Genomic DNA, 14,602 nt, shown 5'->3' on the forward strand with positions numbered 1-14,602 from the left:
CATTTATACAGCATTGGAAAACTTTAAGAATGTTTGTCACGTTTTTCCTCTTACAGAAATTAAATTAAAACAATTTCCATTTTCATATTTTTGAAAAAGCTCCAGGGAGCCACTAGGACGGCGCTAAAAAGCCGCATGCGGCTCCAGAGCCGCGGGTTGCTGACCCCTGAGCTAGACACAAAGGTCATGGTTTTGCGTCTGGTTAGCAATTCCTGTTTTGTATTGTATTTTTTTGGTTTCTTATATTTAGGGAACCTGAGAATTTCATTACCAGCAATTTCCGCTTTCAGTACAGCACATGTGACATTGGAACATGTGACCTCAAGGGCTTTGCATTTAAAGATTCCCACCTGTGGGATTCTTGATGTCTTCTTCCTGTTTTTTTGTCTCCTCGTTTCCTCCTATTAAACGTTGCACACTTCCAGATTGTCCTTCAATTGCTTGATCAACCATCCATTAGTCCGTCCCTCCGCCCGTCCATCCATCCTTCACTCCATCCATCCAGTGCTGGGTCATGGGGTGGTGCTGGAGACTCTCCCAGCAGTATGTGGGTGAAAGACAGAAAAACAGCTTGGTCACCACTCCCTTACAGAACACTAAAGAACCACCAGTTAGATTGACATGCTTGTCTATGAACTGTGGAAGGAAACCAAGTTTCCTGGAGAAAACCCACATAGGCAGTGGCAGGAGGGGGGAACCAGAGACACTGTGCAGAATGACCCCAAGCACAAAACCCGAGTGCTCCCCACCACATAACCATGCACAAACAATTCTGCAAGAAGAGCTCTGCAAACCTCTGCACATGACAGCAGATGGTCTCTTTTGTGAAACTTCTGACGTTATGGGCTCATGCATGAGTCTCTGAGATCAGTGTCTCTAACAAACAAACAAAACCATACTCCACTCTTACATGCCCCCCATAAGCGTTGAAAGAGGGGTGGTTTCACACACACCGCCTTTTTCACATCTTGCATAAACCCTTTTTCATAAGGCTAAAGTTCCTAAGCCAACCGGTTCTATCGTCTTGACAGCCGCAAACCCAGCCTGTGTTATTGCATCCTATGCGTAAGTTGTTTTAAATATTTTCAGCAGAATTGACAACCATAATCGGTACTTTTTCTAGGTTTTTTCTATTACTTTTGTCCTGAACACCTAAACCAGGTTGAACCAGAGCTTTGGAAAAGGATCACTGTGGCCTTAAAGGCAAATATGTTTATATGGGATTGATGTAATATAGTTTAAGTGAGATAAATAAATGCAGGAACATGATAAGACTCAGCCATTCTGATTAATGAAGACGCAAAAGTATCAGAACCTACACTGAAAGAATAGGGTTTTTTTTTTTTTTGGCTTTTGTAATAGGAAAAAGGGGCAGGATCATCTGGGAATCTGCAGAATTGTAAACATTCAGCAAGTTGCAGCAAGTAAGTTGTTTGACTTTTTAAAGATATGTTTCAGAGAACCTCAGATGGAAGCCCCAAGAATCTAAACCCATGAGCAGGCGCACCATGTGTTTTGGAAAGTTCTTTTTTCTTTCCAGTTTTTTTGAAAGTAGGTCATGAATTCTGTGCTCAACAGGCAGCTGGAGATGGCCGCGGACACCACAACTGTTGCTAATTTCACAAGAATGGGCGAGCTTGAGACTGCAGAGGAAATAACAAGGTAGCATTTACTCTAATGCTGACTACACTTGGGTCTTTACTCACATTTGGACTTTCCGTGCGCTAAAGAGAACTGTGTTTCTGAAGATCCTACGTGTTTTTGAATGGTCGTACTTGAACAATATGAAACTGTTGTAGTTTGGCTACCTTCACATTCCTCTGAAAGAAAACACATCTGAGAAATCCAAAACATTCCTAATCTAAGATGTAAACCCTGCTCGTATGAAGAACTGAAGCTCGTGTTTCTCATAAAAACATCAGGGGATCTTTAACAGTAGAGTGAAATTCCTGATAATTAACATGATTTTTCTTTTTTGTTTTTCTCCAGTCCTACTACATCTTTTAATGGCACCTTCCCAAACACCACGGAGTACAACTACTACGACTATAATGACCATGATTATGGGATGTGTATGTATGAGCGTCATGGAGCCAAGTTTCTTCCTGTCCTGTATTCCCTGTTCTTCCTCTTTGGTCTCCTGGGAAACCTGCTGGTCCTCTGGGTCATCATTTTTGGCACACGACTCCGCAGCATGACCGATGTCTGTCTCCTTAACTTGGCTGTAGCAGATCTTCTCCTGGTGTGCACACTCCCTTTCATGGCCCACCAAGCGTTGGATCAGTGGGTGTTTGGGGATGCTCTGTGCAAAATAATCCTGGGCGTTTTCACCATTTCTTTTTACTGCGGGATCTTCTTTATAAGCTTGATGAGCATTGACCGCTACTTGGCTGTGGTGCACGCAGTGTACGCCATAAGAGCAAGGACAAGATCTTTTGGAATAACTGCTGCTGCTGTTGTGTGGATGGCTGGAATTTTGGCATCATTTCCCGAGCTGATGTTTCTCAAACTGCAGGACGTCAAGTCAAATCCCTTCTGCTTTCCAGAATATCCACCAGCTACGTCCGATAATGCAAATCCTCACTTCTGGAGTGTCTTCAGTCTTTTAAAAATGAACATACTGGGGCTATTTTTACCAATTGCTATCATGCTATTTTGCTACTCACAGATAATCTGGAGACTTTGCCACAGCCACTCATCTAAGAAACAAGCAATCCGGTTAATTCTTGTTGTGGTGGCTGTCTTCCTGTTCTGCTGGGTTCCCTACAACATTGCATCCTTCTTTAAAGCACTGGAGCTGTTGGGCATCTACGCAGATTGTGACTTCAGCAAGGGCATTAGGTCGTCGCTGGTAATCACCGAGTGCATCGCATACTGTCACAGCTGCCTCAACCCCCTCTTGTACGTTTTTGTTGGAGAGAAGTTTAGGAGGCACCTTCTGAGGATGATCTACCGGACACCCTGCAGGATCTGTCAAGTCGTCAAGGCATGCTTGCCTCAGGAGAGGATCCAGGGATCGGTTTACTCGCAGACCACCAGTCTGGATGAGAGGAGTACTGCCGTGTGAAGCAGGGACTGTTACTTTAAAAGGCGCACTTACAGATCCTCAACAAATAATCATTATCTAGTAGGATCCTCATGAACAGTATTCTACTTTTCAAACTGCTCAGCAGTATTGTATAGGGCAAATGTGTCTATATGTGTCAGCTACAACCTTTTAACCACTTGAATGAGAGGTATCTACCAAACACAACGCACTTAAGGAACACCGAACACTTAAGGCAGACTGCAGCACTTCATGTTTGCATGCATTTGAGACTGAAAGTTGCCTTCCCTCCTTAGCTTAAACAAGCTAACGCAGGGTCAGGAAACCCAGTCGCACAAGTGTCACAGTCAGGCCGGGTTTTGTGTCCTACCAGGTAAACACAGAGGAACCTGACACCATGGGCAAAAATGGACATCTTGTAAGACAGAGGACCCCGGCCAGACACGGGACTGGGTTGCCTATAAGATCTGAAGGATGCTCAGCCACTGCCCCAGTGATGGGTATTCCAGGAGACTCTGTCCATGTCCAAACACACCAGGAATGCTTTGGATGTAAGAGCTGGACGGCCGCAGTGAGAGGATGATGTTTTAAATGCTTTGACTGCAATTGAGGGGGACAGACCCAAACATGTGGTCTTACAGGCATGTTGTTGTTTAATTGTACATTTTGTGAATATTATTTTGCATTTATTTTACATTTAAAATTAAAGATTTTTTAAAAAGCAACACGACTACAATTAAGTCATGTTCGATGTTGCTCAACAGTAATGTCGGATGGCTCAAAAAGGCCTAAAAATCAAAACTAATTTAACAACAAGCCAATGCAACATGTTGATCATGCTCGCAGCTGCAGCACCTGTATGCATCACAGCAGTTCTGTTCACAATCTGTACCTCACCTAAAAAAAGCCAAGCCCAAACCCTAAAAGAGGAAGTAGGCTTTTTAAGTCACACTTGAATGCAACATTTGCTTTGAATCTTTTCATTAAAAGCTTGAAATATGGCAAGATGCTACTGTTGTTCCTGCATGAAATCATAGAACATACTTGCATGCAAGTCATATTTTAGTGTGAAACCTCCCTCCTTTGCCCCTTCACTAATTTATCATTATTTGCTTCTCAGAGTTTGACCTTTCTCAACATGTTCTTAGTAATGTGGAGATGAATAATGATTTCAGAATGATGCGGTCCTTCCAAGAACAGAAAGTTTAAGGGGACAACTGAAACAATCTGCCAATTCCAGAGAAATAGTCTTGACATGACTAAAAATGCATTTACAAAATTAAAAAAAAAAAAAAAGCACACAAATTTCTAAACTTTTCTAAAATTTACAAGCTCATTAGTGTCACCTAGTGGCCAAAACGTTAAGTATCGTTTAATGAAAGCAAAATTGATAAAGGAAATGAACATGGTGAAAAAAACCAACGACCCTGCTAACGACTCTCAGGTGACCACCCAGATCATTAGCATGCAGATGGTCCACAGGGGCTATATATTTTCAAGCTCTCTCCCCAGCGATTTCAGAACTGAAGAAGCCTTCTGGATAGAAGGCGAAACGTCTTCAAGAGAAGAAACCCAGTCCAGTTGACATAGAAAACTACCTTAGAACATGGTGAAAACACCGATGACATCTGTACCACATTATTTTGGGTTAGAATTCTTTTGAACAAGATTAATATTTAACTACCACAATACAAATTTCAAGTTACTAAATTGATACTCATTTTTCTGGAATAATTGGAACATGGCAACCTTAATACTGGCTATTTTTCATTTTGATGCAATGCACTTTGTATTAAAATATATTTCAGAGAGAGATATTTTTTTCCAGCGTGCAAAATCTTCAAGATTTCACTCGCAATTTTGGTCAGATGTGTTACGAGCAGTACGTCCTTTGTGGTTTCATGCAAAACATGTTGCTTCTGAAAACAACACGCTTCTTTCAATGGATGCAAACAATAACTTGCATCAAGAACGTAGCCAACTAGCTTAGCTGCTGAGCTAAATGCAAACAATGAGATGTAAAGCTGGAATGCCCGTGGCCGAGTTAGATTTCTAATAATCTTTGTCAGTTGAAAACAACGACTGACAGAACCTGTGAGGTGAAGAGGTGGGGGAATTGTAGGGGACGGTTCTTCCCTCTGAACCAATTTATACAAGGTGCCACAACATACATATTTGCATCTTGGGCAAGCAAAACCATCACCACATCCACGCAGTTCAGTTAATATTTGTCAGTAGCTTATCAAGCCCATCTCTATTGAGGGAGGTACTGTATGTAAAGTCCCGTTTTAAACAAGTCGTGTTGTTTCGCTTTCATTGCAGCTACTTGTAATTTCTGAAAAATTATGAAAGAAAACACTGTCAAAACCAGAACCTCCCACGTTTGCGGTATATAGCAGGCCTGACGCATACAGACTGACGCTAGCTCTTCCGTCTACGTTTAATGGCAAAATAACGGGACAAAATAAAATATTTACAACACTTGGTGACATGTAAACACTTCTGTACAAAGAAATATACATGCAAAAGTAAAAATAAGTCATAAGACATTCAAAAATGACATTGCTGCAGTCGCATCCTATATGTATTTAAAATATGACATTGTTATGAGGTTTACATCGTGGGCGTGGCCCTCGCCCTAACTGTACATGTTTACAACGTGTACTGGCTGGGTTTCCCAAAGGCATTTTATTAATTCATCTCACTTCATGAATAGGCTTTAAGAGAATTTCATAAACTGATTAATAGAGTTTTGGGAAACTCAGATCTACACCAATAAATTAAAAGAACATTAAATGAGAGACAAAGACTGTAAAGACTGACACGTGTTATTGAACTCAACACACGATCGAGTTTCAAACGATCAATCGGGTTTTCCGACCTCTTCGATCTTTACATAAAACCAAAAAAATGCAACATAACATCCATCTCATTCTTAGTCACTGGCACTTTAAATAAAAAGAAAAAAATCAACCAATTCTTTAAAGACATGTTCAACTAATAGAGAGCTCTTTCATGGCAGATACCTGTTCATGCTGAGGAAGCTGCATCAGCGGGATATACTGGAATTACTGGTGGCATAAGATTAGTGTGTTTTAGGCCTAAGGTTTTCTCCATTTAAAATACAATATGTGTTGAATCAGCCACATTGAGACATTTTCATGTGTCAAACTTAAGATGCAAAACATTACAGCCACATTCACCAGCATCTACCTACAAAAGCCAAACAAACTCACACGGCAAACCACTTTGTGCACAGCTTGAAAAAAGACAAGCGGAATTTCTTCATCTTTTTTTTTTATCAGCAATAAACCATCAAACAACTTCTCATCACAGTAAGAATAAATAAAACCAGGTTGGAACTTTGTAAACGCCCATGTGTCTGGTTCAGTGTGCTTATAACTTAACATAAAAGGAAAGACAAAAAAAAAGCTTGAGCGGGGAAAGAAAGCATGGTCGACTTTGGTTTTGTTACAGGAAATTAAAAGGAACAGACCAAACAAAAGCATAAGTGCCTATTTTCTTTTTAAATACACATTTAAACATTATCTCTGAAACCCTTCTCCAGTTTGGGCAGCTTTTCAGATATCAATACTGAACTTATATTACATAAGAGTTAACACAATACAGACATCTATTGCAGTACCAGGTACGTACATGCCTTTTTTTTAAGAATACGACTACAACACAAATCTTCATAAATAGTTGCATAAACGTTAAAGCTGCAACATTGCACATTGGAACTGATGCGGAGTACATTTGTAGTAGCGGGTGGTGGAATCCAGCTGCTGAGAGTCTGCAGAGAGCGACTCCGAAGTACTCGGTCGATGAAATAGCTTCTTGCTTGTTAGAGACAAAATTCGTCCAAATGAGAATGAAAGGCAGGAACGGGTCGTTCACAAGTAAGGCGGGCGCAGGTAGAAATCGGAGACCGTTCGCCGATTACCTTGTAAGTTTGTTTGTTGTAGGGTCGCGCTAAGAAACTCAAAGTGGGCAAATAAAGCAAACTATTGCACTGAATGTAACTACCAGAAAAGATGGTTTTGGTCTTGATCTTGAGCCAGTGGTCCCTGCTGATGGGCACCACTTTTCCTCACAGATCTCTCGTTCTCTTTTCACGCACTAACGCACCTTTGTTTTCCCAAAAAGGTGTGAATAAAGACAATTCTCTGTTTCCTTGCTGTACATGGTTGCATTTACAAAAGGTAAACTATCATTACAAAAAAAACCCAACTTTTTTTTCGTGTTCACCCGAAAGCAGCCTGAATAACTCTATACAGTTTTCTATTTTCTCTTTTTAACACTGTCCCGAGGCGCGAGGCTTGCTCGCGCTGGCTTGTTGAGAATGCTTGGTTTTCTCCCTGCTAGGTCAAGGCTTGAAATCTCAAAGAGACTCCAACAGTTCATATATTGTGCAGGCATACTAACAGTATGCCGAGGATAAGGGGGAATGTGGGGGGGGGGGGTCAAATGTTTATCAGCAGAGGTCAGTCAGTCAGCAGCAGCAGGACTTTTGTGGCTAAGAGGGAAAAGGTGATCAGTGTGGAAAACATTGCTGGTGGTCCTCTCATAGGGGTTTGCACAACTTTCATGTGCTCCTTCGTCTATAATCTCGCCACCTGTGTCTACAGCGGACCATGTTAGATGTTGTTAAGCAGGCGGCTGTGGAGGAAGGCCCTGACCGTGTCTATGGGCCGAATGTCGTTCTGGTGTTTCCGCCTCTCAATGAAAGAAATGAGTCTGGATGTGTCCAGATGTAAAGTGTGATGGTTGGGCGACGCGTGTGCATGTTTCGAGCCTACAAATCCAGTATTGATCACACCTCGGGGCTGGAGCCACTGCTCCTGCAGGCAGGCTAACGCAGTGGGCCGCCGCTCCGGCTCGCTCTGGAGCAGCAGGCAGACAAAGTCCTTGGCAGCCAGGCTCACTCCCTGGAAGTAGTCCTCCGGGAAGCTGAAGTCCAGGCGACAGATGTTCAGACACGTCTCCTCCAAACTCTCATCCAGGAAGGGGGAAGCGCCACTGAGTACAATGTATGTCACCACCCCTGCAAACCAACCAGCAAAGTGGTAAATTTAGTTATTTGAAATAGTTAACCAATCCTTTGTTTTAAAAAGTGCCAATTGGAGACAGAGGGCAAGTGCTTGTACTTTACTAATCTCCACTAACTAATCAGAGTTTCATTAGGAGCTGTGATGTGTAACAGACCTAAACTCCAGATGTCCGACGTCAGCGAGGAGGGCTGCCCGAGGACCAGCTCAGGAGCAGAGAACTCTGGGCTCCCCAGCAGAGGATGGATGTACGAGGAGGCTGGATTCAGTTGCACGGCATCACCAAAGTCTGTCAGCTTGATCACCGGCTGCGAGGATGCATGTTCCACCACAATGTTCTCAGGCTGCAGAAACAGGAGTTTGGAACTTGAACTTCTTTCCATTTTTAATTTTTTTTTAAAAACTCAAATGGCATTCTTTATTTAGATTCATTTAGAAAGCATCAACAAAGAGGTAGGGCGCTTGTGAGGAAACATAAAACTCATCAATCATCATTTACTTTGAGGTCGAGGTGCGCTATCCTCCAGCCGTGCAGGTAGTGAAGAGCTTCAAGAATTTCTCTGAGGTACAGTGCCACCTTCTCCTCTGTGAGGTTGCCCCAGCTCACTACGTAATCCAAGAAACGTCCCTGGTCCGCCCTGTAAAATCAATCGGTCATTTTTTTGGTTGAACATCATGGCAACACTAAGAAAAATCAAGCACACTCACATTTCTAGCACGAGAACATAGCTGTTGGCCATTTCATAGGTGTCCAGAAGCTTAACCAGGTTGGGATGGTCCAGAGTCTGCAGGAGTCTGATCTCCTGCAGCACCTGCTCTCGCCGCAGCAGCTTCTTGCTAACGTATTTGGCCGCAACCGTGCGCTTGCTCCCTCTCTGGTCGCACCGTTTGGTCACTGAGAAACGGCCCCTGAGGAGCAGAGATGAAGATCAGTGGACCAGAACAGCTTTAATGTGGGTAAGGAACACTAGAAACAGATAGATTTTAGGGTTTGAAACAATCCTTGCCTTCCTAGTTCTGTGATCTCTGTGTAGTTGAACTCAAAGCTGCTCTTCCAGATCTCACTGTTGCCATCATGCGAAGCTGAGAAGATATATTGTACGCAAAAGAAATTAGTATGGACATTCCTGTAAATCCTTGTTTCACTATTCCATTCACTATGGTTTCATCTTCTGCACAATATTGCACAGAGGTTCCCAAAAGTCTGATATAATCTCTGGTCTCTTACCTGAGACTGTGAGGTTGGCGGAGGACGTGACGGAGCCTGCAACATTTGTGGCGACACACGTGTACACGCCACTGTCCTCTACGGACACCATCACAATACGGAGAGTCGCTTCTTCTGTCTCACTGTATCAACACACGAGGAAAGGAGAGATGAAATTATACGTTGATTTGAAAGTTTAACCGCATACAATCTCATGTTATTACCTGTAGGTGGTGCTGTAGCGTCCGTTGTTGCTCCGAACGCCGTTGTCAGGTCCTCGCCAGGTAACGGTGGCGCGAGGCCGGCTACAGATTTTGCACCTGAGTGTCACAGTGTCGCCGCTCTCACATGCTACATCGGTGACAGGGATGAGGAATTCTGGAGGTGCTGTAGAGGGAAGATTGCGTTTGAAATCACTCAGTTCTTCCAATTTTACAGGAAGATGCAGTGTTTTGTTAAGCATTTGTTTAGAATTAGTACGTACCGTCAGGAATGAAATTGGGATTCAGAAGCTGTAATTAAAAAGAAAAGTTGAAATTACACCTGTTAAACTAACTCGAATAAATTGTTAAAGTAATCCTACTGTCTACCTTAACAGAGACTTTGTTGGCCAGGCTGTCCTGAGATTTGCGGTACCCGTTCTCGATCTTCCTGCCCTCCTTGTCCCTTTTTTCAGATTTACGGCGAATTCGGAGTGCTGTGTGCCATGATAGTGATTTTCTGACGCAGAGAAGGGAAATCTTACTTTCTACTCAGTGCTGTATAACATCGGCCCACTTTTTTTTGTATAATTGTCACACTTACAGTAACTGTTTCAGATCACCACAGACATTTTAATATCAGACAAAGAAAACCAAAACAAATACAAAATGCAGTTTCCAAATCATGATTTACGTAAGAGAAAAGCCATCTAAACTTATATAATGCAAGCAGGGAAAGAGGTTTTGGCCCACTCATCTTCCTAGAATGGTTTAAACTGAACTGGAGGGTTTGAATGGCCCCTTTAGGGTCACACTGTAACATTTAATTTGGACTTAAATCTAGCTTTTGACTGGGCCACTCTCAAAACCTTGATTTCAATTCTTCAAGCCATTCAGAGGTGAAATTGCTGGAGTGTTTTGAATTGCTGTATAACCCAAATGTACTTTGGGGTCACAAACTGAAGGCCTGATATTCTCCTTTAGGGATTCTGGTTAACATCAGAATTCATGATTCTAATGATCAATTCATCCAGGTCCAGAAGTGGCAAAGAAGCCCCAGCAAATCCAATTTTCACCACTAGGTTTGACTGAAGGCATGTTCTTTTCGAGCAGGACAATCAGTACAAAAGTTTACTGACAGAGTTCATTCCACACAGACAGAACCAGAATCATGACAAAAGTCAAATCAATGGTCCAACCTGAAATTGTCAAGACAAGACAACCAGTTGAAGACACAAGGAAGTACAGAGAAGCAGGTTTAAATACACGAGTAGACAATAAGATGCAGGTAAGACACATAAGGGTTAGCTTTTTTTAGCTAACTAACTTCTTCCTAATATATGCAATCGACATTTAAAACTGCCTTTTTGTATTTACTTGGGTTGACTTTATTTTTGTGATTATTATTATCTGATGATCTGAAACACCCAAATTTACAATAAACTAAGAAATCAGGATGAGCTTTTTTTGGTTTTTTTTAACTTACTTGATGGTTCCTTCAGGGAGCTCAGGTGTGACAGAGGATGAGGTGTGTCCTAATACATAGCCAGGGATCCAGCCCTCAGCAGCAGGAGAGTGCTCGTTGGCTGCCCGGTACACCAGGAACATGTTTTGTTGGTTGCTGGCCAGTATTTGGACCACCTCACCCTGGACCACACTGATCTCATCCTCCTTCACTGCCACATAGTCCTGGGTCACCAACATGGTGGACACAATGCTGCTGCTACTGTTTTCACTCTGCCGGAGGAAAAAAAAGAGCAAAATGTTACACATACACAAGAACAGGTGCACAAAGCATCCAAAACACACAGTTTTGTTAATTCATGCAGCAAGAAGGAATATTGTTAAAACATTGCCATCTTAAGCTGTCAAGCACAAGACAAGTCAAGAGTAGCATGAAGTCGAAGGAAAGTCAGCTTTTGAGAAGAGACTGTTGGGAAGATCATTATAAAAGCAGAGAGCAGACATAAACTTGTCATTGTTGACAAAGCTTTGACCATAAATACCTGAATATTCAAGCACAGTTTTAGTTCAATGTTAATGTCTATTAGTTGCTGTTGCAAAGAGCAAACGCAGTGAAACTTGGAGTGTGTCAGGAAGCAGCTATACCAGTTGGTCTACAAGTCAGATCCACGCGTTAGTACGGTCTGGGAGAGCCGCAGTGTTCTCTGTCTCTGCAGGTGACGTTAGTGCGCTCTGACAGCCGTTAATCTCCATGGTTGCACTTGCTGCATGTGTAAGCCATTCTCAGAGCCAGCCCAAGTGTGACTGAAACCAGTCTGTGAGAGAGGGGTTAGTGACAAGTGAGTGGTCTCAGGCCTCGCTGAAGCCCCGGGCCCACTTGGCATCTTACCCCATTGCTCTGGATGGACTGTATGGACTGCTCGCTGGTGGAGGAGCAGGTGCTCATGCGGTCTATGTCCTTACTGTGAGTGGACTGGCGATGGTGAGAGGGCGTACAGTGGCCGCCTCTTCCCAGAGAATCCCCTCCACCAACACTATCGCTGGGGTAGGAGAGCGAACTGGGCCGACTCGACACAGAGGAAGGCATAGGAGGGACCACAGCCCAGAACAAGTTGCCTTTATGAGCTTGACTTGAAGGGATAAATGCTTCTTTTCCTCCTGCAGGAGACTGAGGTGAAATCAGAGGAGAAACTGTCCCGACTCGGGGGCTTTTTAGGGTCAAATTCAGAGGCGCAACAGCCATCTGCGGTATACCAGCTGCCGGGTGCTTCTGAGTGTCTTCATAACTGTCTGAGGACTTGTTGCTGTTGTTGCTGTTATTTCCGTGAAGCTCCAATCTTTTCATCTTGGGGAACTCTGAGCCTAATGGTTCTCCATTTGTGGCCCTGTCTGAATAAGAGTTAGATGGGTGGGACTGAGGGTGGCAGGGCGGCCACATACCTGCTGATCTGTCAGGCCCATCAGGGCCCGGGGGATGGTGGTGGTGGACGGGTTGTGGGAGTCGTGACGATGGCTGTGGAATGCGGGACGGTCGGGAACGGGGACCGCAGAGTGAGGAGGATGAGCTGTTCCCAGGTCCCCCAGAGCCACCGCCGCCTCCTACTCCCATGCTAGAGGAGCCAATGGAACTGCTGCCTCCTGGTAGGCCTCCAGTACTGCTGCTGCTGCTGCTGGGAAGACCACCTGGCACTCCACTACCCACATGGTTTCTCTGGTATTCAATGGGGGATGTCAAAGCTGCAGAAGACAATTAAAGTTTCCAGTCATTCAATAAAATACATATACAGCAATGTGCCAAAAAGTTCCACTTAAGGAGACAACACAGTTTTACATTGGTGTTAATGCATAGCGCCTGTCTTACCATTGAGGAAGTTGCGCTGGTTCTCCAGTATCTGGCTAATCTGGTGAACCCAGACTTGACTGACCCCAGGACTCATTGAATGGAGGGTGTATCTCTCCAAGTTGCCACTAGATGATCTGGAGGTAAGCGTGAACTTGCAAGGGTCCTCTGAATGTTCTTCTAAACCCAACCAGCTCACCTAAAGTAATCAGACAGAAAATAAAAAAGACGGCAAAAGACGTGTCAGAATAAAGTAAACATTAATTTTAAGGCCCAAGTCACATAATTTCGGTATAGGCGATCTCATGCATGTTTATGATTCTGTGATTTATACCTTGATGCTGTTCTTAAAGAGGTATCCTGGAGTGGAGAAGCCCTTCTTTTTGTCAAGAGGTTCGCTAAAGATTACTATCTGTTCAAATAAGAAAACCCTTCTCTCCTTCATCCTGGACAGAAGTCCCCCATCCTGGTCCGACACCATGAAGGTATCTTGGAGCAGTAATCTGCCCTGCGCCACAATTTTACCCTGAAGAGAGAGAAGAGAGGGAAGAGAAGGGCTTGGAAGGACAGGCCGATCAGGGTTCTGGATGACATTTAAATATAGAACACGTCTTACTTCAAAACCCTGAAGGCGTCCAACATTCATCATGTCGTTGCAGCGTTTGGGAACCACGCACATCACCTCCACAGCTTTCTACAGGACGACGCAAGACATAGAGAGCCATATATGACAAAAGCAGCAACAGCAGCATTACTGGAACACAGCAGTGTTTTAATTGTGTCACGTTACCTCAAGCTCTGCCATATCCAAGCCAGCCTTCTTGGACATTTTCAAAAGATCCTTTGAAAGAGATATAAAGCAATTCATTGCTTGCAAATGAACTCAAATGTATTTTATTGTCTTGCATGATGCACTTACTTTTAGCAGTAATTGGTACTTCATTATACGCTGGACTGGCTTGATTAATAGATCAGTGATCTGCAGCCTGTGGCCCAAACGCTGCTTTAGGTCCTGGAGAAATATAGAACTTCAATTATGTTCTGGAAATACCGACTTGAGACTGTTTGGGGACTGAAATGTACCTCAAAATAAGTGTCGATGTACTCTGAAACGATGTGCTCAGACTTGGGTTTGTTCTGGCAGTACACGATGTACATGTGCAGCCTCCGCTCCTGGAAGCAGAAGCAAACAAGAACAAGGGATTAAATGCCAGAAGAACGAAAACCGAAGTGGGACCGGACCATTGATTTGACTTTTGTCGTGATTCTGGTTCTGTCTGTGTGGAATGAACTCTGTCAGTAAACAGAAGTGGCGTCACACAATAAATAAGAGGTTTCTCACCTGTTTAATGAATAAAGGTGCCAGCCTGTCGGGATCCTCTAAACACTTCTCAAGCTCCCCCAGGAAAAAACTATAAAGCAAACATTAACATATGCTTTCACATGCTTCAAAGCGGATAGCAGTTTTTTTTGTGAAACTACACCTAGGACATCTCGACTAAATAAAATCAGCATACTCTTTGTGCCAGTCGTAGATCTGATGGATGTTTCCAAAGACGATCTTGTCTTTTCCCCTCATGTCATCAGGAACACCCTCTTCTTTCATCCTACACATGTAGCCCTGATGGGAAGGGGAAGGATTTGAGAAACAGATGGGGAAAAAAAGGGATTACCACCACTTTTTTCAGCTTACCTCTACCACTGATCCCAGATCTCTGACATAGTCCCTCTCGGTCTCCACCAACTCCAGTAGCACGTAACTATGGAGACACAAACAGGAGGGATGTAATGCAC

General features: G+C 43.4%; 2 protein-coding genes across 8 annotated transcripts in view; one reads left to right on the plus strand and one right to left on the minus strand.

Annotated features, from left to right (window-relative positions):
* The first annotated feature begins 707 nt into the window (after positions 1-707).
* Positions 708-4,047, plus strand: ccr8.2 (chemokine (C-C motif) receptor 8.2). 4 transcript variants are annotated; one of them, XM_011605453.2, is made up of 4 exons: positions 709-1,065; positions 1,363-1,424; positions 1,579-1,662; positions 1,990-4,047. In XM_011605453.2, the coding sequence occupies exons 3-4, from the start codon at positions 1,589-1,591 to the stop codon at positions 3,065-3,067; spliced, it is 1,152 nt and encodes a 383-aa protein (XP_011603755.2). In that variant the 5' UTR covers positions 709-1,065; positions 1,363-1,424; positions 1,579-1,588; the 3' UTR covers positions 3,068-4,047. The 4 variants fall into 4 exon arrangements, with proteins under 4 accessions (XP_011603754.2, XP_029695083.1, XP_011603755.2 ...); XM_011605452.2 differs by having other exon boundaries at positions 708-1,065; positions 1,363-1,662; XM_003965986.3 differs by lacking the exon at positions 1,363-1,424.
* A 1,416-nt stretch (positions 4,048-5,463) lies between these two features.
* The window catches only part of triob (trio Rho guanine nucleotide exchange factor b), a 63,402-nt gene continuing 54,263 nt past the window's right edge, over positions 5,464-14,602 (minus strand). For 3 of the 4 annotated variants that reach the window (XM_029839220.1, XM_029839217.1, XM_029839219.1), the window contains 20 exons: positions 14,502-14,568; positions 14,326-14,429; positions 14,151-14,220; positions 13,892-13,981; positions 13,728-13,820; positions 13,599-13,649; positions 13,425-13,502; positions 13,143-13,334; positions 12,830-13,007; positions 11,858-12,705; positions 10,991-11,241; positions 9,895-10,024; positions 9,789-9,816; positions 9,529-9,691; positions 9,326-9,447; positions 9,105-9,180; positions 8,806-9,006; positions 8,597-8,735; positions 8,255-8,441; positions 5,464-8,093 (listed from right to left, as the gene is read on the minus strand). In XM_029839220.1, coding sequence (XP_029695080.1) covers positions 7,687-8,093; positions 8,255-8,441; positions 8,597-8,735; positions 8,806-9,006; positions 9,105-9,180; positions 9,326-9,447; positions 9,529-9,691; positions 9,789-9,816; positions 9,895-10,024; positions 10,991-11,241; positions 11,858-12,705; positions 12,830-13,007; positions 13,143-13,334; positions 13,425-13,502; positions 13,599-13,649; positions 13,728-13,820; positions 13,892-13,981; positions 14,151-14,220; positions 14,326-14,429; positions 14,502-14,568 — 3,475 coding nt within the window. In that variant the 3' untranslated portion in view covers positions 5,464-7,686. Of the gene's footprint in view, positions 8,094-8,254; positions 8,442-8,596; positions 8,736-8,805; positions 9,007-9,104; positions 9,181-9,325; positions 9,448-9,528; positions 9,692-9,788; positions 9,817-9,894; positions 10,025-10,990; positions 11,242-11,857; positions 12,706-12,829; positions 13,008-13,142; positions 13,335-13,424; positions 13,503-13,598; positions 13,650-13,727; positions 13,821-13,891; positions 13,982-14,150; positions 14,221-14,325; positions 14,430-14,501; positions 14,569-14,602 lie in introns of those variants that run through there. The other variant, XM_029839218.1, reaches the window with a different exon arrangement.

This window comes from Takifugu rubripes, chromosome 7 (genome assembly GCF_901000725.2).
Source record: "Takifugu rubripes chromosome 7, fTakRub1.2, whole genome shotgun sequence".
In the NCBI taxonomy this organism is placed as follows: domain Eukaryota; kingdom Metazoa; phylum Chordata; class Actinopteri; order Tetraodontiformes; family Tetraodontidae; genus Takifugu; species Takifugu rubripes.